This window comes from Prionailurus viverrinus, chromosome B4 (assembly GCF_022837055.1).
Source record: "Prionailurus viverrinus isolate Anna chromosome B4, UM_Priviv_1.0, whole genome shotgun sequence".
Classification (NCBI taxonomy): Eukaryota; Metazoa; Chordata; class Mammalia; order Carnivora; family Felidae; genus Prionailurus; species Prionailurus viverrinus.
In genome coordinates this window covers 92,838,453-92,861,496 of record NC_062567.1, presented here as the reverse complement: position 1 = coordinate 92,861,496, position 23,044 = coordinate 92,838,453, and the positions used below count along the sequence as shown (strand labels likewise).

At 38.0% G+C, this 23,044-nt stretch overlaps 1 protein-coding gene across 1 annotated transcript in view; it reads left to right on the top strand.

Moving 5' to 3' along the window:
* The window catches only part of TSPAN8 (tetraspanin 8), a 121,266-nt gene extending 99,157 nt beyond the window's left edge, over positions 1 to 22,109 (top strand). The window contains exons 4-10 of the mRNA XM_047868488.1: positions 3,615 to 3,677; positions 8,226 to 8,363; positions 9,826 to 9,900; positions 9,998 to 10,105; positions 14,418 to 14,552; positions 17,328 to 17,411; positions 21,813 to 22,109. Of these exons, the coding sequence (XP_047724444.1) occupies positions 3,615 to 3,677; positions 8,226 to 8,363; positions 9,826 to 9,900; positions 9,998 to 10,105; positions 14,418 to 14,552; positions 17,328 to 17,411; positions 21,813 to 21,866 (657 nt within the window). The 3' untranslated portion in view covers positions 21,867 to 22,109. The remainder of the gene's footprint in view (positions 1 to 3,614; positions 3,678 to 8,225; positions 8,364 to 9,825; positions 9,901 to 9,997; positions 10,106 to 14,417; positions 14,553 to 17,327; positions 17,412 to 21,812) is intronic.
* Positions 22,110 to 23,044: the final 935 nt, after the last annotated feature.

Sequence of the window (23,044 nt, the reverse complement as noted above, 5' to 3'; positions counted from 1 at the left end):
GGAAATGATAGTTTGCCCAACTTCAAGATTTCTAAGAAAATTGATCTAATTGTAAAGATTGAAATTGGGCAAAATACTCTTGACTTCTGAAATAATTGGATGTTCTTTCTTTAGGAAAAAAACCTTAATTTTGGGGGGGTGCCTGGGTCGTTCAGTTGGTTAAGCATCCAACTTCAGCTCAGGTCATGATCTGACCGTTCAGTTCATGAATTTGAGCCCTGTATTGGGCTCTGTGCTGACAGCTCGAAGCCTAGAGCCTGCTTCAGATTCTCTGTCTCCTTCTCTCTTTTTGCTCTTTCTCTTAGAAAAATAAAAATAAACATTAAAAAAATACTTAATTTTTTACAGCAGTTTTAGGTTTACAGCCAAATGGAGACGAAGGTACAAAAATTTCCCATATACCCTACCCTCACACATGCATAGCCTAACTTGTTATTAGTGTCACTCACCAGAGCAGTAAACATCCGTTATAATTGATGAGCCGCCATTGACACATCATAACCATCCAAAGATCATAGTTTTCATTAGGGTTCTCTCTTGGTTTTATACACTCTATGAGTTTGAACAAATGTATAACGGCCTTGATATGTATCCATAATTATAATATTTTATAGAGTATTTTTGTTGCCTTAAAAATCATCTGTGCTCTAGTTCTGCATTCTGTCCCCCCCGCCCCACCAGCAACCCCCAATCTTTTAACTGTCTCCATAGTTTTGCCTTTTTCAGAGAGTCATATAGTCCAAATCATGCAGTATGTAGCCGTTTCGGATTGGCTTCTTTTACCTAGTACTATGCTTTTAAGCTTCTTCCATGTCTCTTCATGATGTGATAGCTTATATTGTTTAAGTCTGAATAATGCTTTCTTGTCTGGATGTACCACAGATTATTTATTCATTTGTTCACCTACTAGAAGACATCTTGGCTGCTTCTAAGTTTCAGCAAGGGTGAACAATGCTGCTGTAAATATCCTTGTGCAGGTTTTTGTGTGGATAAATACCCAGAAGCATGATTGCTGGATCATATAGTAAAAGCATGTTTAGTTTGGTAAGAAACTGCCAAGCCGTTTTTGAGGGTGGCTGTGACATTTTGCATTTCCACCAGCATCGAATGGGAGGGTTCCTGTTGTCGCTTCACATTTTTGCCAGCATTTGGGGTTGTCAGCGTTTCAGATTTTGGCCATTTCAGTGGTCGTGTAATAGTGTCTCGTTTTGATACACCTTCTTTTTTTTTTTTTTCAACGTTTATTTATTTTGGGGACAGAGAGAGACAGAGCATGAACGGGGGAGGGGCAGAGAGAGAAGAAGATACAGAATCGGAAACAGGCTCCAGGCTCTGAGCCATCAGCCCAGAGCCTGACGCGGGGCTCGAACTCCCGGACCGCGAGATCGTGACCTGGCTGAAGTCAGACGCTCAACCGACTGCGCCACCCAGGCGCCCCTGATACACCTTCTTTTAAAGTTAATGAATGTTACAGGTGACTTTTGGTGACTGAGAAGACTAAAAGTTATCATTTGAGGAGCAAATAGAGTTGATTTCATAAGATTTCTCAATGATTTGAGATCTAAAAGCATTGAAAAAGTAAACTAAAAAGTCACACAGAAACAAGCAAAAAAGTTCAGAGTTTTAAAAAAACCACAGTCTTAGTCTCTAGGACCTCCTACAGTTTTCTCATTGATAGTCTCATAAATAAATATCAGATAACGATAATAACTATAATACCTATTTGGATAATTAATACTATTTTCAGTTAAGCTAAAAGCCAGGCCAACTATTAAGGCAATCAGTGTAAATCTGCTTGAGAAGAAAAGAAAGAAAATATCAGTGAACAAACTGAATAACAAAAATCCAACTGCTGTAGATTACTGAAAACCTCAGAGGGTCTCATTGTCATTCAACATAAATTTTTATAGACTTACTTATTAACACAGAACTGCTAAAATGAGCGTTTGTCTCCATCTGCAAGGGAAATTAGGATTTAGTGGAAAACAGGAGGAAAAAAATGAGGGTTTTCAGGCTCTAAAGCTGTCTTTTCAGTGGTTTGTATTTTATAGTGTGTGCGAGTGTGTGCCTACAAGATCATTAAATTGGATAGGTTATTTGGCGATTTGAGAAAGAGCTCTGGTTTTCTACTGCGTTTGTTATTTTGTAAGAGTTGGGGCACATAGAAGGGCGGGATTGGATCAGGAGAGGTGCCAGATTTTCAGGATGTGACTGTTATCTCACAGGGTTCTAGCTTCTTTACCTGAAAGAAAGGGTTTGAACTCAGATGATGTTTTCTGAGATCTTTTAGTGAACACAGATATTCTGCCCTTATTCAGCTGCTCATGGTATGTCCTATTCCCAAAGGCTTTGACTCTATTTCCACGGCAGGCTTCATGAGACGCCATTAAAAGTGAGATTGTTGGGGGCACCTGGGTGGCTCAGTCGGTTAAGCGTCTGACTTCAGCTCAAGTCATGATCTCATAGCTCATGAGTTCAAGCCCCATGTTGGACTCTGTGCTGATAGCTGGGAGCCTGGAGCCTGCTTCAGATTCTGTGTCTCCCTCTTTCTCTGCCCCTCCCCCACTCATGCTCTGTCTCTTTGTCCTTCAAGATTAAATAAACATTACAAAAAAAGTGAAACTGCTGTTTTGACATGCCAAGCATATGGCTCAACCATGCACAAAAGCAATGATACTACAAGGTCACCGGGCTTCAGAGGACTCGGGCACTTCTCCGTCAGAGCACCATACGGCTGGAATAGTCTAGAAAGTCTTGCAAGGCCTCCTGTGTCTGTTATGTTACCAAGCTTGTTCTCAACATCTCTATTTGATAATAGATCTTTGATTTTTTTTTTTTCGAGGCTGCAACATATATATCTGAAACGAAACAAAAGCAAACCAAACCCTGAAAGACAAGGGTTTTCTTTACACAAAAGTAAAATGTGTTTCACATTTTATGTGTTGGCTTTGGTCCAAATTAAATAATCTGGTAAAGTCATTAAATGCATTTAAGAGTTTAAGTACTGTCGCTCATTGTTCTTCCTCTCTGGGTAAGCTTTACAACCTAAAAGTGCTGGTTGTTAAAAGAGTTTATTTGGGTACAAAAAGTGTTGTAAACCCTTGTTGTTTACCTGCAGATTTTGTCAGATGTCCTACTGTTCCCTGTCTATCCTGATTTCTTGCTTCTTGAATCTTGAAGGAATGTTTGATAATTAGTTATTTTCTTCCTTTTTGGTTCAAGACAGCTTCTTAGAAACAAACCCAGGGCTCTCGTAAGGATATTTTGCCTTTAAGCTGTTGTGACTTATCTTTTGTGTATTACAATCTAGCGAAAACAGAGTTCGAGTTGAAACATGAAAAAATCATTTTTCCCCTCCCCTGTAGTGGTGATGATTTCTTGTCTGTAGACCCATGAATGGATCATGGGCAGGAAAAAGAATTATTCTTATCAAATTTACCAGTCACAGCAGAACATTTTAGCAATTACCTGCATGTGAATATACCAGATTTTCTTTTAGGTGGTAATATATAATTAATGATAAACCATCGTAACCGGAAGGCTGGGAGTGTGTTCAATCAGAGCTGCAGTTCGCCTTTGTTGTCTAACATTTTTTTTTTTTTTCCTTTCTACAGCTATGTGGCATCGTGATCCTGGCAATAGCGATTTGGGTACGAGTAAGCAAAGACGGTCAAGAGGTAAATAAGCTTCTCTGTTTCCAAAACAGTTTATTTCTCTTATGATGAAAGTAATGACAATAATAATGTAAATATTTCTGTAGCATATTCCTTGATTGCCTCATGTAGTCATTTGTGCTGGTATGTGATTTTATCATTTAAAAATTCAGTTTAATTAATCAAGTTCACTCACTCACTGTGTGCCTGGCACTTTGCTAGGCATGGATCAAGCCTTCTGGAGACGGGAGAGGTGTTATGCCAAAGATAGGGAGATTGCCGTGAAAGTGGGGGTTGAAGGGGCCAAAATGGAAATCAGCCTCCTTTGTTATTTGCATAGGCCAGGCTGAAGTGTGGCTGGAGGGTACAGACTACCATTCCTCCACATCAAGAACAAATTTTGCCATACGAGGTACTGACAATCATTTGGCTGATCCCAAGGTGGGAGGCTGGTCCAAAAGTAAAGAAGGTGAGAAGTTCTCTTGGAGAAGAAGAATCTGGATCTGTGTTTTAAAGGCAACAAGATACCACGATGGTTGGCAATTCCTGCATCAACTGGCATTGAGGGTAACTCCTTATAGCAGTAAGAAGCTGGTCACACTAGTGTGACTCAGCAGCTGGCTGGGGGTGTCCAGCTTCTTGCTCTCTAGATAAGATTAGCACGAGCCTCTTTCCTTCACCATGCACCATTCCACGCCCTGTGGCAAAGCTCTTACCAAGATCTCCATGGGTCTGGAGGAAGCTTAGTTCATAGAGTCAATTTTGGCTCCAGTCTTTCGACTGCACGTGTGCTGTTTCTGTTCCATACCACGCACACATTTGTGAAGGTGGAAAGAGAGTGTGTGGGAGAAAAGGGGAGGGCATGTAGGGCCCTTCTCTTGGTTTTCCCCGGCATAATACCTGGCATTGTTTCCTGGCTCTCCTGCTCCCATTTTCCTCTCTCCCTTCTTCTCAGGAGCACTCCCTCCACCCAACCCTCACAAAATTCCTAAATTATTGTTCTTAAGCTGAATGCCTTTGGAGACAGCCTCGTTGCAAGAAAGATCGAAAACAAATTAACATCTGTTCTGATTCCTTTCCTAAACTGGGTGACTTTTCTGCCCCTTCCTTTCCTCCCTCCCCTCCTCCCTTCCTTCATTCTCTGTCTTCTCTTTTTAAAAATTGCTTTCTACCCTTAGAGAACCTAGGGAATCACAGTGACAGCTGCTTCCTCATTCTGTGCCTACCCATGATGAAGAAATTGGGTGGGAAACAGGTGTAGCAACTAGTTGATAATACCCTAGTCCATCCAGACTTGATGTATTTTTTTATACTGGTAAATGTTAACTGTGGCTTCCTGGTGGGCTTGGGCTCTGGGTTTGAACGCTAGAAGGGTATTTGAAGATGCGCCGAATCTCTGCTATCTAGAAGCGGATGTCTGACTTTGGAACTCATAATTAAGCACAGAGATTAAACAGTCACCTATTGAGAGGGTGCTTTGGCCTTTTTAAGATATGTGTGCAGCCTGTATTTTATTTATGTTATTTTATTTCTGGTTGATGTGGGAACATTTTCTTTCCCCCAAGTGCTTCTGGTAAACAAATTTGGTGTTTAGTCTGTTAAGAAATTCCACACATTGAATGCATTAAGAGAAAAACTGCTGTCCTTGAGAGGGTGGGACTCCACATCCGGGGACACGAATGAATTACTAGAGCTAGGCAGCATCTTCGGTTACATTTTTACTCTTGCGTTCTGTCAGCCTCACGCCCTGAATAAAAGTCCTTATCTGCCAGGACATCATTAACCAGCTTGACTTCTGTGAAACTGGCTTGATTTGTCTTTATCTGCAGTCAGTGACAAAGAATCAAGACTGCAAAAAACCGAATTTAGCAGTGGAAAAACAAAGGCAACAGTTTTAGAAGGAAAAGCATGAGCATAAACACAGAAAGGAAGAATGTCAGGGAGGTCTTTGTGCACAACCTCTAGCGTATCTCTTTGTGCTAAAAATGTCTCTCTCATAATGACACTTTGTTTTTCCTCAGGGAAAAAAATCTATGGACAGTCATTCTTGTCCCAGGAGATCCCTTATAATCCAAAGATCAAGGTTCAGCCATTAGAAATTCTCCTCTTGTCCTAATACACACAGAAACTGTTCATCCAAGACAGCTTTTAAAACTCTGCTGTGCCTCTCCTGGAACAAACAGCTGAACTCAGATTTCCATTTCTTGCCTGAAAAAGAATAGCCACTTGTGTAGCTGGACTTGAAACAGTGACCTCCAGGCATCCAACACACTGCTTTCTGGCCAGTAGTACCTGGCAGGGGGTCACCCTGCCCAGACCAGTCTTAGGGAAGTACTTCACTACCTGCTGAATAAATGCTGGTTGCACCATCCATCACACTTGTAGATATTTGACCTGTTATTTCTATATCTGGCCTATCTAAGCAGAGTTCTGATAACTCAGACAGTGAGTTATTCCTCTCAGAAGCCTTAAGTTTTGCCTGCACCAGCCATGACATTCTAGTGAAGGGGTATTTGATGGTGAGGGGGTAGAGTGGATTTCCTAATGCTGGCCTTCTTTTTTCTTTTCTTTTCTTTTCTTTTTTTTTCTTTTCTTTTTTTTTCTTTTCTTTTCTTTTCTTTTCTTTTCTTTTCTTTTCTTTTCTTTTCTTTCTTTTTTCTTTTCTTCCCCTCCCTTCCCTTCCCTTTCCTTTCCTTTTCTTGTCATTATCTATTTTGACCCAGATGTCATGCATGTTTATTAACAAAACTGATTTCTTAGCTCCAATATGAGCAAGCAAACAAAAATCAAACAAATAAAAAACCTGAAAAAAAAAGTCTTTGGGACATAACCAAGCTTTCTAAATCTGTAAGTTGAAACATTGTCTGTAAGCATAGACTTTTAGAGACAAAGAGGCCTTAGATACCACAGAGGCTGACCCAATTTCCTTTATAAATGGGAAACTGGGGCCCAGCAGGGTTAGTTGACTATTCCAGGGATAAATAATAAACTTAGTTATATATAAGGACCCTGACTAGAATATAAATCTTTGTTTTACTGCTTTTACAATTTCAACACATTACTTTCCACTGATCATTGAATGAAGCTTTCCTCTAGGCTATGAGTTGATTTTTAAAGTCTTTAAAAATGTATGCATCATTATCAGTAGTTTTTTGTTTTTGTTTTTTGTTGTTGTTGTTGTTGTTTTGTATTTCCTGTTAAGGGAGCTAACTTACATGCTGTGCAGCAGATTCTAGGAGGCAGAGTCTCTGAGTTAGTCTAACAAGTAGTGTTCCACTTGGAAATAGCCCAGTAGATAGAGATCATACAAGACAGATGGGCCACATGGAGTACTCACGTATAACACAGGCACAAGGCTTCACTTTTTGATTGTGATATATCTACAGGACAAGTGGTAGATTGAGGCAGGGTATGATGAAGGTGATGAGGGACAGTATGTGTGTTGCTGGAGAGAAGAACTGAATTACAGAAGATGGGTAGCCCAAGCCAACATAAAGAGCTCTAGGATGTTTTCTTCAATATCCCATTACTTAACAGGCAAAATAAAGAGTTTCTGGAAGACTCTGCAGACTATACTTTCTGGGAACAAGGAGATAGAATTATATGGAATATCAAGAACTATACTTATTTTCTTAGTTTTTTTTCAAACTTTTTAAAAAAGTTGATTGATTTATTTTGAGAGAGAGAGAGAGAGAGGGAGAGAAAGAGAGAGTGCACAAGTGTGCGAACAGCAGAGAGAAAGAGAGGGGGATAGAGAGCATCCCAAGCAGGCTCTGTGCTGTCAGCTGTGGAGCCCAAAGTGGGACTCAAACTCATGAACCATGAGATGATGACCTGAGCTGAAATCAAGAGTCAGATGCCACCCAGGTGACCCTATTTTCTTAGTTTAAATGTTTTTGTTTGTCTTGGCAAATATATAGACCTGTGTAATCACCATTGCAGTCAGTATGCAAAGCATTTTTATAAACCTAGAGATGTTCACTCCTATCCCTTTGCTGTCAGTTCCGTCTTTCCTTCCTACCTCCCTCAAAGTCAAGCACCGCTGTGATTTCTGAGTTACCTGTTCTTGGATGTCATATAAATGGAATTGTATGGTAGTCACTGTTTTGAATATGGCTTATTTAGCTCACCGCAATGTTTTTTGAAATTCATTCATATTGTCGCGCTTGTCAGTAGTTTGAGAAATTTGCCTTTCTAATTTAGATAATTAAATTGGCATAAAAATGCATGCTTTACAATGCTACTCTTACATATAAAACACAAAACATGCAAACCAAAGATCACATCATGGGTGAAAGTACCTGTCCTAAGCTTTTAAAAATAATTGGTATTTTAAAAGCCTATTATATTTCTTCCATACCACATGGAAGTTGGAAATGTTATTCAGATAAGTAACACCTCAATAGATTGTAAGCTCCTCAAGGGCAAGGATTTTTGCTTGTTTAGATCACTGAAGTATCTCAAGGTTCTAGAATAGGGTCAGGCACATACTAAGTACTCAATGGCTATTTGTTGAAAAACAAACACCAAAGAAAAGGATTTTCTGTCATTAATTTCCTTTCTTATTTTCAGATTCTCAGCCCTGGGGATTCTAGCACTAACCCCTATGTTTCAGTGAATATCTTGATTGCTGTGGGTTCTGTCATCATGATTCTGGGTTTCCTGGGATGCTGTGGTGCCGTGAAAGAAAGCCGCTGCATGCTTCTTTTGGTGAGTTCTCCAGACAAATCAAAATACTCAGTCTTCACACTTGGGAAGATTATCTCCCATCCCCGTTGTCTGTCAAAAGAACTTGCCAAGATTGATGAAACTTTAACTTTTGTTTAAAGAGTTTGATTATGGAGAGTACTATTTTTAGCTTAGATTAGAGGTACCCTGAGAAATTTCATTTATTCATCCATTCATTCATTCATTCATTCATTCATTCACTCTTACTGAGTACGTGCTGTGTGCCAGATACTGTGCTAAAAGACATAGACATTAAGACATTAGGGAAGACTGACACGCAAATTATTAGCTACAAGTGTGAATGGTCCAAGAAGAGGAGGGCAAGAGTAGAGGAGAGAATTTTCAAACTAGGAGCAGAGGGGAATAAGGTGGCTGTGTGGGTGAGGGTGTGATGGGCTTTCCAGGGAGAGAGCCTGGCAGGACAATGCTGGCACATTTAGAGAATTACAAGGCCTTGGGTATGGCTGGAGCGTGGCAGGCAGAGGCTGCTTTCAGTAAATGACGGGAGATGGGTCTGAATGTGGACGGCACCAAATCATATCCCATGGTAACAAAATTATAAGGGACTGAAGTAATCAGATTTGCTACTTGGAAAGCTTCAAGGAGGATGGATTGGGTTGGGATAACCCACAGACATTTACTTTTCACATGTACAATAGAATGATAAATGGATGTAGAAAAATATTAGATAAAGACCAAGATGTATTTGTTAAATAAAATCTAACATTAGAGTTTACAGAACTCATTTAAGCTTGTTCTTCCAATAAAATAAGTATTGTGTGTGTCCCTGAAAAGATATTTGTTAACTGTTTGTTTATTAAGAGAGAAGGTAGAGACAGAGCTTTAGCAGGACTTTAATAGTATCCCTAGTGGTTACTTTTTGATCAATAGGTCTCATTTACAGTTTGGGGGAATTTAATTACTCAAGGAGCTGGTTTTAAAAAGAGAAAACCTAATCTGTGGACCGCATTCTTTAAAGTTATGATTCAGTAGACCTGAGACAGGTTTCAGGAGTCTACATTTATAACAAGACCCCGGGTGATTTTGGTAGCGGTAGAAAACTTGTTTTGAAGTCACTTCTGAAATTTGCTTTAAAGTTTGTGTGAGTTTGTGTTTGATGAAGAAAGAGGAGAAAGATAATACACAAGTAACTGTATCTAAGTTTTCAAACTTCCCTCCACTCAACATCACACTGATGTCTACAATCCTATCCATACATTTTTGTTTTAAACACTGCTTGATTGGTGTCTGAAGCAAATGTTTCTGACCACTAATGGCCCCCAAATTGGCTTTTTGAGGCAAAGGGTAGAATAAATGAAGAACACGGTTATTATTCCAACAGTAATATGATCCCGACTGGAGAAAGAAACGCCATGCTCAAATGTCCCAAGATGTCACTGAATGCCCTGGAGATAATATGTGTTCCATTTCTTTCTTTTTCCAGTTTTTCATAGGTTTGCTTTTGATCCTGCTTCTGCAAGTAGCAGCAGGCATCTTAGGAGCTACTTTCAAATCTGAGGTGCGTACACATGACGTATGATGATTTTGGAAAAGTCTGAAAAATCAAAATAGTACTTTCTGGCATGAATAATTTAACAATGCTTTTCAATTTTCAGTCCGAGCGCATTCTGAATGAGACTCTCTATGAAAATGTAAAGCTTTTGGAAGCAGCAGATAATGATGCCAAAGCATTCCAGAAAGCCCTGGCTGAATTTCAAGAAGAGGTAATTTGAATTTGTAGGTCATCTGGGTAGTTTGCCATAGGTTTCGTGTTTACCTAATTTTTAAAGATATTATTTAACGTTAAAACATGTCTCCACTTTGCAGATTTCGACTGATTATTCTGTCACTCTGCAATAGTAAAAATCCAAGAATATTTCTAACTCTGTTTCCAGCTTATGAGGTTTTGAAGCAGTTTAGAAGGACAGAGATTAAGAAATCTTTATGATCAATTAAGCCTCAGTTGAGCCAAATCAATAGTTGTTTTCGTATTTACCATTTAGTAGGGTAGTGTGTTTGGAGCATTTTGAGAGTCTCTCTCTCTCTCTCTCTCTCTCTCTCTCTCTCTCTGCCTTCATATCTGCCCCTCTGTCATAAAAATAATTGTACCTATCATTTATTGCTATTTAGTGTTACTAGACTTTACCTTTGGTAGCTCATTTCATTCTTAAGACAACTCTTTGAGATGGATAATATTATCTTTATTATCCCTATTTTACAGATAAGTAGGTTAGGGCTTAGAGAGGTCTGACAGCTAACAAGTAATGGGATTGGAATTTGAACTCAGCTGTCTGACTAGTTAATTTTTTAAACTGGCATATCAACCCCTCCCTTATTTAGTTATTGAAACTGCTTCTCTGTCATTAGGGTATCGTCAAAACTTGGGCAGATGTTGAAGGTGTTACATTCTCTGGCTCTTACTTAATATTTTAACGTTAGTAGGCACTACCCCATCAAACAAAATAACACAAAACCACCCTAGTCCAGTCAGGTTTGTCTATTCAGGCTCCCTTACATAATTCTGCCTTCCTGACTTGGTATCATTCCCTACCTTATCTTAGAAATTACTTACTCCTTTTCTCTTTCTTTTCAAATATGACACATGCTTTAAGGTGTGTCTAAAAAATTGCTTTGTGAAACTCCTAATCACACCTTCTTTGTTCGGAGTTCAAGTCATATTAGCTACATGGAAGTTTCATTTCACATATAGAAATTCTCAGAATCTTAGAGGAGAGCTGGACATTTAAGGCATTTGACCTGACATGACTTGACATGATTCATTTAACATGATCTATTGATTGGAGTATTTTATATTTATGTTCATCCAGTCTCTCATTAAATATTGAAGAATTGTTGGGGTGCCTGGGTGGCTCAGTCAGTTGAGCGTCCAGTCATGATCTCACAGTCTGTGAGTTCGAGCCCCACGTCAGGCTCTGTGCTGACAGCTCGGAGCCTGGAGCCTGCTTCTGATTCTGTGTCTCCCCCTCTCTCTGCCCCTCCCCTGCTCATGCTCTGTCTCTCTCACTCTCAAAAATGAATAAATGTTAAAAAAATTTTTTTAAAAAATTGAAGAATTGAAAGTGCCCCGATTTTTGCAATCCCATCCCATTTATGTCCATGTCTGATGATTAGCATGTTTTTTCTTAATTTGAAACAAAATCTGCTTCCCTAGGATTTACATCATCTAGTTCTTCCTTCTGGAGTTTTAGAGGGAAAAGAAAATCTACTGATGCTTTAGCACATTGCTACTTCTTTGACAATGGCTGTTGTATGACTTGTAAAAAGCTTTGCTTTTCAAGTTGAAACATCCTTGGTTTCTTGAACTATTTATCAGATGACTTTTTATTCCAGAGCATTCCCCAGTTCCTGTTTGAATAGACTCCAGCTTGTAAAAATTTTGCTGAAAGCATCATTTCCAAGAGCTGAAACGTGATAGGAGTCAGTCCCTGCTTCACTTCCTCTGTGTTGTGCTTTTCCCGGCTTCCCCATAGCTGCATTTCTTGATCCCCTCCCCTCTAGCATCCTACTCTAGAGCCCAGACCAATCCAGGTTTAAAGCAGGAATGATTTAAGCAACCCAATTCTTTCCCTGGGTGGGACTGAGCATCCTTGATCCTCCCAGGTTGTTGTCCTAAGACAAAATGTACTGTAGGTATCCACTGGATCTCTGGATTGGGTCCTGAATCATCTTTGCTGCACATTGTTTCTGATATCCAAGATCTCAGTGCCAACCGTGGGATTCTAAATGTTCTGTGTGTTGTAGCACGCTTCTGAATTACTTCTGTTCTTGTACACTAATCCTATGCCTGAAGCTTCCTGTTTCACAGTACTATAGTTCTTTCTTAATGTCCATTTTGAGTCTCTTTCTTTCTTTCTTTCTTTCTTTCTTTCTTTCTTTCTTTTTCTCTTTCTTCCTTCCTTCCTTTCTTTCTTCTTTCTTTCTTTCTTTCTTTCTTTCTTTCTTTCTTTCTTTATTTCTTCTTTCTTTCTTCCACCAGGGTTTTTCCCTTTCAGTAACGGATAGGATTAGGATAAAGAGTCCTACACCAAACTCTGGCTGGATGACCTGGGGCCCCACCACACATGGACAAAAATTGTAGACACTAAGTGGTTTTCTCTTTGAATTTCAGAGAATTCTCACATGAACTCTCTGCTAACATACTAATGGAATGTGCCCCTCTCGGATTCTTGGTGATGACTATTTGTCTAGAGGTTGTTGTATTATTCCATGCACAGTGCCTTGTTCATTCAGCTTTTATAACACTTTCAACAAGTTTTGACCAACTTTTTCTTCAACTTGGCTCACAACTGATCTGGTGACCAGATATCATACCAAGTTTAGCCTTTCTACCTCCTACCCTGTCTTCTGTTTCTAGGCTTCCCTGAGGAATCCTGAGGTATATTGTATTCAAAATATGGACTGATTTGTGAGTGCATACAATGGGACTTTCTCTTTTTTGATCTAGGTCTCTATATAAATAATATTATTCTAGATTATTTAATCAGAAAGCACACGCAATTAATCATGTCTATCGTGGACATGATAGGAAGACAAGAAAGGAGGCTATTTCAACGTTGCCCTCTTTGCTAATATGGATTGACCTTGGGACCAGCTGAAATCTTTAGCTTTTTGCATTATGGATGGCTGATGAGTCATATATTTGTGCAATTAAGTCTTTGAGCCAAAGTCCAAGGCTTTATACCTGCCTCTGTTGAACTTGTTGGTTTGAGTCCATTGTTTGAACTAACTTTGGAACTTGATTCCAGTCTTCAATGTGTTAACCATCACTCTCAGCTGTACATCAACTACAGAGTTGAAAAGGTACTTTCCAAATATTTATCTAAATTATTGATATCAGTGTTGAACAGATCATGTTCATGTGAGAGCATCATGGAAACAACAACCACTGCAAAATAGAAACAACAACAATAATACCTAACATATACTGAGTACTTCCTACAAGTCAGGCACTGGGTTAAGCACTTCAAATCTTCACAGCAATTTTCCTATTTTTATCTTTACAATAAATCTACAACTTACATACTATTGGGAACAACTACTATTATCTGCATTTTTACAGATGAAAAAACTGTAGCACGGAGAGGTTAAGTAATGTGGGTCACCCAGTGAAGAAGTGAAGGTTTTCTCAATATCCTGACATTACAGTGCATCTGAGCCTAGAAAACAATGTACTCTTTGTTCTGTTTTCTTCAGCAATTTTTTTTTCTACCTTTCTTCATGAAGAGTTGAATAGGACATGAAGAATAGAACATGAAAAGGACATGCTCTTCATGAAGAGCAAATAGGACAAGATGAGGGACAGTTATTTTTCTCTTTCATCTAATAATATGATGTGCCATATACCCTGAGTCATTGGGCTTTTGGTTTCCTTGTTTTTCTTCCCAAAACACGACCACAAATTCTCTAAGTGTTTCAGTATATTCCGAGCCTTAAACTTCCTTGACATTATCCTAAGAGTTTCATCCTTCATTTGCACCCCTCCCCCATTTTGCAGATGTCCATGTTAAATTCAGACTTATGGGAAGCCTGCTAAGCCACTTTTTCCTTTGTGAAGCCTCTCACTCTTTTCCTCCTCTCCTCCAAAAATGATCAAAGATCAAAGATGGAAATATAATTTTTTAAAAACCTCTCATCTCTTTTGGGTAAAAGTTCTTTAAAGAGACCTTGACTCTCTCATGAACTCTTTGGAAGCTTCTTTCCCAAAATCTAGGATACATAGATTTGATTCTGCCCCTCTCTTTTGTCATTTAAAACTAGGTGGGTTTTTCATCTTTTCTCCAACTTCCTGAGACTTATGCATCTGCAACCCTATTTTTCGTTCATTAATATTAAAGTCAAAATGGAAGATTCCTGTATTTTTGCTTCTACATTCAGAGAAGTTGGTGAGGTGATTTAGATGATATTTTAGTATAAGAAACATCTTAATAATAGTTTTAGAGGAATATGATTCAGTGTATTGGCAACATTTTTATCTTCTTTAACGATAGCTTTTTATATCTATTTTTTATCCAACAGTTTAAATGCTGTGGTTTGGTCAATGGACCTGCTGACTGGGGAAATAATTTTCAACAGAATTCCAAGTCATGTGCATGTCCAAGTCCATCAGATTCTTCTTGTACATTGTATGATGGCAAATATGTTTACAAACAGGTGAGGACAAATCAAATTTGATACAGTAAGTGGTTCCATTAATTTTTTTTCACAATGAAAGTCTCTATAGAAAAATTAAATTGCAGCAATTACAATAGGAATCATGATATAAAAGTCCCAGGAATTTCCCAAATAAAAAATAAATCCTATTTAAAGATAAAAGCAGATATAAAAAAAGTGAAATTAGTTCATTTTTTTCTGAGTCTGATATCATTTGAAGTCAACTTTAATAGATCAAAGAAACATCCCACTGCAAGGAGAATGAAAGTACAAGCTAACTGATGAAAGTTTATCGTGTCCTTTCTTTGGTGACCTTAATCATTATTCTTCTCTTTTTTTTTTCCTATTTTAACATAAATCCTGGAAATCTATATTTTTACTTTAGTTATCAAATAAAGACCTCTTTTTCTTATGAAATGTTCCTTTTCTCAAGTAATTGCGTAGACCTGCCCTTTTGGGGTTGGGCTCTGGATACTAAATGTTATCAAAAAATCTGCCTAATTTTTGCTCCCGTTGAGAAGTTGCCTGACATTGAAAGTATATTGAAAAAGCTGGGTTTATCTTTTATGTGCTGTAAATGTCACATTTGTGTCACTTGTAAACATCAATATATGGATGTCATATTTCTTATCATTGCTTAATTTGTCAATTAATATTGACTCCCTCCGATTCTCCAGACCTTTTATTGGCCACTGGAAATCCATTCTTGACAGGCACAATGTCTGCACTCATGGAACTGATGTTCAAATAGTGAAAAGAGAGAGATAATTAGGCAACTTCAATCAAATGAATTATTGGTAATTCTTAGATAGGGGCAGGCATGAGGTATTATGGAACTCTGTCTAACTCAGTCTTCAGGGTTCAAGGTATCCTAGAGGATATGATATCTGTCTCTTACCAGAGGGCTTTACATAAATTGTTCCTTCTGCCTGGGAGGAATGCATACAAAAATGATAATTAATATTAATGTTTAATGTATTTGCTGTTATTCTTCAGTGCCCACTATGTCTCAGACAGACCCTTGCTAAAATCGCACATACTTCTGGACCCTCTGGGAGATCATAATCTAGTTGGCAGAGGGATATGTTAAAGCTATTATAATCCAATGAATTAATTTCTGTAATACCTGAAGATTAGTTTGATTTTGCCATTGGCTTAGTAATGGCTACTAAGGTTAGTTACATATTAGGAAATAGAAAGCATCTCAGGGGAAATTTCTCTCCTGCTATCACATCCCTTTTTACTAATCCAATCAAAATAAGGAGACTCTTTTCTAAAGGAAAATTGCTATTACCAATATTTAAGATAATTCATGTGGAGAAGTTATCTACCAGACTACAGAGCTACCATGTTTTTTTTAATTGGCCAAGTGGTATCACTAAACAGTTTTATTTTTACTTTTTATACTCCTAATTTAGTATCTGCAAGGAAGAGGGGAAATAAATATGGTGTAAATGAGTGCAGTTTCTACTTCGGATAATGAGGAACTTAGTAAATTCAGTTGCAGTTGTTATCTGTTTAAGATTCAACTCAAAGATGTTTTTCCTCAGGATAGATTTTGCAAAGCTCTAGCATTATCCTAAAAAGTAATTGACATTCCCTTCAAATTCACACATAATTCAGCTGAAGATAGGCTGATAGCTGCACTAGTTTCCCAAAAGGAGGGTCATAAATTCATAAAATACTTCCATCTGTACTTGCAACTTCTGTAGTTTGCAAGAAGTCTGGAAAAGTAAGAAATCTGGAATGGCCATAATTCACATTTCTTCTTTTTTTTTTTTTTTGTCCTCTCCCTTTTGCCAAGATAACCTGGTTATCTGGAAGGGAAAGAGGGAGAAAGCTCCTCAAATATAATAAATGTGACTCAGTAGATAAGATCATTAATCTCATAGTTAACCCTAAAAGACATAATAATTTACCTTAATGTTTACCACTTTGGATCAGATGTGAATGGAGAAACCAATTACATTCAAGAATGAGAGGGAAAAGAATGTTTTACTCATTTGTACGGAGAACTCTTATTTTATTAACCAGAGCAATGTTTTGTTAGCCCTTTGTGCATATATAACTATCATAGGGATAGTGATATATTTTCTGGCAATATGGATAATACCACTATTACATTATGTAGTATTTTTCCATTTTGAAAATTAGCCATATAATTTAAAATTGTTGGAATTTTTAGGTTTGGTCTGAAATGTTATAAGCTTGAAATTGCATGCTAGCTTGAATAAATTCAATAAATGTGGCAGATAAGCAGCTTTCTAAATTCTCTTTTTTATCTAAAGTAAGGACAAAATAGTGGACATAATATTTTTTTTTCCTTTTTAAGGTGAAAATAACCCTGATATATATTATTAAGGGATTTTTTTAAAAAACCTTGTTCTAAAAATGAAAATTTGTTAGCTGAAACCCCAACTAGGGAACTCTTTGCTACAGATTACAAGCCTAAAAAATACACAGTCAAAGTGATAATAACTCTAAAATGAAAAATTGGAAGTTAGGATAAAATTATTATTTATGCCTAAAGATCCCTAGATTTAGCAACGAGACAGTTGAAGCAAAAGTTTACTTCTTGGTGCTTTCTAATGTATGAACAAACCACAGTTAACAATCTTTTGAGGAGTGTGGAGGGGCAGAGTGATATAATCCAATTCCTCTTGGTTGAGTGTGTTCCTCAGTAGTAATGTAAAAAGTCAACCCAATGAGCAAATATCTTAAAGTAAGGTCCAAGTTTTGATTCAAGGTAACTTCTTATGTTTTGTTTTTTAACAGCCATGCATTTCTTTGATAAAAGACGTAGTTGCAAAACATATTCTCATAGTAATTGGAATTGCGTTTGGACTGGCAGTAATTGAGGTATAGTATTATCTTGCAATGTTGATTCTTCATTCATTCCCTTGTTTATTCATTAATTCTTCCAACAAATATTTTTAGTGAGCCAAATGTAGACCAGGTTCTTGAGAAAAACATTGGGTAGCAACGCCCAAGGTCTAGCATCTTTTTCTAGCAGTCTTTGGTCTGGGGAGAGGATTATAATCTTATCAATCGAGCAGGGCTGAGACCGTTATTTATGAATGATCTCTCTACGGGGAAACAAAAATTGAATTAATTTCCACCCAGTTCTTAGTCCTAGATAAGGACTAACAAGAGAAATCTAACAATTTTTAAAAACTAGAGACAGTTGCCTTAAGGACTATGGACTCACTTGAAGAAGTTTTAAAGGAAATTTAAGGTTTATATATTTACTCTCAACAATGTGATTACTGATGTTGAAAAAAAATCCTGTGTAGGATTTTTATCTTGATGGACTTTCTTGGCATGACTTTTTAAAGAATCCAAGGATGCTTTCTATATGGCCTAAAATTCTTTGCTAAAAAGATGAAATAAAACTATTTCAGAGAAGCATTTTTTGAATAATTCCAGATTTTGGTTAATTTAGATATCAAATGAGTCAATTCACTCTTGATTCCCTATCAGGACATTGGCAAGAATTCTAATATGTGATGTGTTTTCCTGGTTACTGCCTCTGAGGGCTGGTTAGGTCAGAGGAGTGACTTATGCTTCAGTGTCATGGAACGTAGTACAATGTCCTCCTTGGGATTTCTGGTAACTTTCTACCTCTTACTTGTGCCACTTTACCAACAGAGAGGAATTTTGATTTTTTTTTTTCATGTTTATTTAATTTTGAGAGAGAAAGAGAGAAGGAAAGAGAGAGAATGAGTGGGGGAGGGTCAGAGAGAGAGGGAGACACAGAATCAGAAACACGGTCCAGACTCTGAGCTGTCAGCACAGAGCCCGACACGGGGCTTGAACCCATGCACCTCGAGATCATGACCTGAGCTGTCAGCACAGAGCCTGATGCTGGGCTTGAACCCAGGAGCCGTGAGATCATGACCTGAGCCAAAGTTGGAAGCTTAACTGACTGAGCCACCCAACCACTCCTCCAACAGAGAGGAATTTTAGCTGGGAATGAAGCAATTTAGTGTTCTAAGTGGTCTTTTGGTTAGTGGTAGAGTTTCCCACCAACCATTAGGGAAAGGGTAGGTACTATAAGCAGTAAGTTGGGCTGTTGAGTATTGCTTCCTCGTAGTCCAAATATGACACATTCTCTGTTGGTAGATATGGCTGTCTTTCTTTTTGTCTGATATATGGTGGAAGTCAAATGGTGCCATATACTAGGTCTATTTTTCTTGATTCTGCCTTTTGTAAAATGTCCTTTGTTTCTCTGTTTTCCTTATTGGTTGTAGAGGTGAGTTAGGAATCACACACATATGCACTCATACATTTATAAGCATAAAACACACACAAATATATGTTGGTGACTAGACTTCAAATGAATGTTTGAAAGATCAGGCTTTAAATGTAAAGCTTTCAATTACAGGCTTTTCAATGTAAGTGTCAATATTATTAAGTGTCAAATCCATGTTAGACTCGAATTCAGACAATTGACTATGACTGGCTACAACCCACTGATGCTTTTAAGAATCTTCTCAAAAGCAAAGCCAGAGAAAATAAGGACATAATCAACTGGGAAGATTGATGTCTCTCATATCTTAGCCAAAGACATTGCCAAGAATCTAAATACATCTAATGGAAAATGAGATTACAAGAGGAATAACATTTTATGAAATTGGTATATTCCATGTATTTGTTGCATATTTAGATATTTTACTGGTTGTTCTAAAGACATGTATAGGGAAAGACCTTAACAAAAAATTTCCATGGAGTAACTTATAGGTATTGAATTTATATAGTAATATCATAAATTATAACCATTTTATGAGTTAATGCCAGTTAAATTAAGTGTGATTTTTAGACTATATGTAGATATGGCAAATAGTTAGTTCAAAGAACTGCTTGACATTTTTTGTTGTTCATTCCCTCAATCTAAAATCTGCCCTCCCTCTAGCATTTCAAGAGAAAAAAAAATTCATTTTTATATTCCCTCTCTCTTTATTCAAAAAGGAGCTTTGAAAATATCTAGTCTATAAAACTGTATCCAAAAAATGTACATTAGTCTGTCTTACAGGTGTTAATACTACTTGCCTAACAGGCCTATCTCCATTCTGTTTCCCAAATTCGAATTCAAGAAAAGACAAAAATACATAGATAGAAAAATCACTCTAATAGCTTTTTTTAAAAAACTGTATTATTACTATTTTATTGTTAAGGAATCCACTTGTGTGACTAGCATGAAGTCCAGACTGGGTTAACAGCAATGAGTCCTGGAGGTTACAAGCACTGTATTCTCTCTCTACCTGAGCTGAAAACCCAGACTCATGAGGCCTCAATCCCTGCCTCCCAATTCCCAGAAGATGCCAAAGCCAACTACATGGCAAGCTTCTTCAGAGGAGAATACGACTTTGTCTTCCCAGAAGACAAACCCTCTTACTTTGCTTTATGAGGGAGATAGCAAGCCCAAACCACAGACAGGTTGGGACTTGCACAGGCCCCCACGTAATACCTCTTTTTAAGAAGGAAAAAGAAACAAATATCTTCTTGCAGAAGAAATTACATTCAAACTCTTTCCATAGAAAAATCTCACATGAAAAAACTACCCACTGGCATTTAGACTTTTGGTGTTAATCTGTTTAGTCACAGCCTGTAGCAGACTGCGGCCGATGGTTATTTTCAAGGCTCTGTTAAGACCACATACCTGAGGAATTTTCCTCAGATAAGATGCTAGGGGTCTATGCAGGATGCTTTATTTTGTAAGAAAATTTTATCTATAGGCATCAGAATTCTCCTTGTTCAGAATTAAATGACCAGGTTATCATGTCTCTCCTTATTTGACCACAGCAAATTACAAGCATAAAACATAAGCAGTGCTTTCACTCTCATTTTAATTAGAAAAAAAAAAAAGAAGAAGTGGTTGATAATGATAGTCACCACTTTGTAGGATACAAGTTAGCTTGGCAGGAGGTCCCAGGAACAGAGCAGTTAAAAGAGGGAAAGGAAAACTGTGTAACATTTTTTTTAGACTGCTTCACAATGTGGGAATTCACGCACACTACTTAGCAAGTTTATCCTGAGTCTCAGCATGCATTACCATATGACGAATCCCTTTTAATTATTTCCATTTTTATGAGCAACGATAAATTATCTTTTCCAAAGCAAGAAAGTGTGACATTAAGTATCTTGTCTGCCGATGAATGGTGGGCTTCCATTTCAAGGATGTGACAGTGAATGACAATAGAGATTTGTGTTATCCCAGTATTTTGACCACTTTCTTTACTCTGTCCTGGTACTTGTCTCCCAGACTTCAAGCTTGGGACAAAGGCAGAAAGACTGAATTTCAGTGCTTTTCCGGGTCATTCTAAAAGAATGACTTTTGGAACATTCTGGAAGAAAATCATATATTTTTTTTTTGCAGAGAATTGGTGTCTACTGCTTTGTTTTTAAGAAGGTATTGGCCATCAGTTCTCATCTGAGATTCGTTTCCAGGAAAGATTTAGTAAGCAGGATGCCTCAGTACAGTAGGAACATTGGAGATGACTAAGCATAAATGGCACCTCATGATCCTCCTGCTTCTGGTGGGGAGGAAACTTTCGATCTTTCCATCATTTCTACATCAAAGCCACAGCATGCAAAGCACTAACTGCAGGGCCAATTAGGGCAAGTTTTGGGGTCCCTCATTCCTTGGGAGAGCCATTTAATGAGATGGAAATTATGCCCCAGATTTTCAGCTGTACTTTTTCACTTCAAAGGAAATTCCTGAATTAAGCTATTCCCCACAGATTTAGAAGCTTTTTAAGAAAAAAAAAAAGTTACTTTCTTCATTCCTCTTGGCGATGCCTAAAAATATGGCAAGAGAAATTCTAGACTCCTTGATTTTCTGCAGATGATCTAAACCAGATGATCATATAACCCTTTCATGGAAGCAGTAGGTGTATTTAGCCCCCAGAGGCTTGACTTCTCCAGAGCTCCAGTGTAGATGCCCCACAGTGTAGATCCAGTGTGTGTTTTCCAGAAAGGTAGGGTGCTCTGGTGGTAGCCAGTTCTGCACCATCAAATTGGGCCAGTTAGAAGCAGATCGGCCATCTAAAAACCCTGATTGAAACACAACAATACTCAGAAAGCTTTCTCAATGCTCTTTTGTCCCACTGGAGGCTCCAATTTCCCAAGAAGAGAGATAACTTAGATAAAATAAGATTAGAACTGTCAGTAGTCAGGATCTTTTCACATGTAATGTTCTTTCTATTTATAATGTTGCCATCATTTTAAGTTCCATGTTAATCTTGTTATTCTATTTTCTAGATACTTGGTCTGGTATTTTCTATGGTCCTGTACTGCCAGATTGGGAACAAATGAATCTGTGGATGTGTCGAGGTATCACCCATCAACCCCCTTTAAAATTTTGCTTTGGTTTTGTAACTTTAAATATATGAGTGCTGTACATGTTAGGAGCAGCTGTCTTATTAAAACGTCTCATTTAGCTAGATCACTGATATATTCCAGACATACTGAACATATTTAAGATTTGAGCGACCCAAGGAAAATTATATGAATGTGATTTTTACTTAAAATAAAAGTAACACTGTTTGTGCTGGTGTATTTTCATGTCTGATCATTGTGTTCAGGTGGTACTGTGCTTAAAACCTTCTTCTGGAGCCACCCAGTGGAATAATCTTCATTGCTAAGTGACAGACAAGGCCATAGTTAGTTAAAGCAGTGAATGTGGGCTTTTCAGAAGCAACACTCTCTTTTGTGTGCCGTATCAACCATTGGTGATAAGACGGAATTGAGTCTCAAGTTGAAAAATTGTGGCCCAGCTAAAAAAGTCAACATCTCTTTTCCATTTGTGCTCTGTTTACTAATGGTATCTTTTTTCTCCTATCTACTGGGACGGGGTGGGGAAGGTGAGGCAAGAAGCTCCGAGTGCTGCCTTTTGGTCTTTGAATCTCTGGTGCCTCTTTGGACCTTCCTCTGGGATGTAGATATAACTGCTTTCGTCTTTCTAGTTCTCAGACATTTTTACATTTTAATTTTTATTGGGGTATAATATACATATAATAAAGAACAACACTTAAGACTCTACCTGTGTAAGCACTATCCAGACCAAGATACAGAACATTTTCAGCACACCAGATTGTCCCTTCATGCACCCCCCCAGTGGTGTGCTAGGCTGGCTCACACCAGCTTGCCAGGCAGACTGTAGACGTAACCTGTGCTCAGTGATATCACACTGGTAACTTGAAATCCACCATGGTGGGAGTATTTATACCATGGGACCTGGCAAATGCTGTAAAATCAGGCTTTTCTTTCTAGAGCTGACTGCTAAACATTTACCAGTATACCAGTGCTCTCAGCAAGTACTTCCCCAAAGGTAACCACTCTTCCGATTTCTATGACTGTAGCTTCATTTTGCCCATTCTTGAACTTTCTATAAATGTAACAGCAAAGTGTGTACCCTGGCTTCTTTTGCTCAACATTTTGTTTGTGAGATTCCTAATTGCTGCACGCAACTCTAGTTCACACTCATTGCTGTG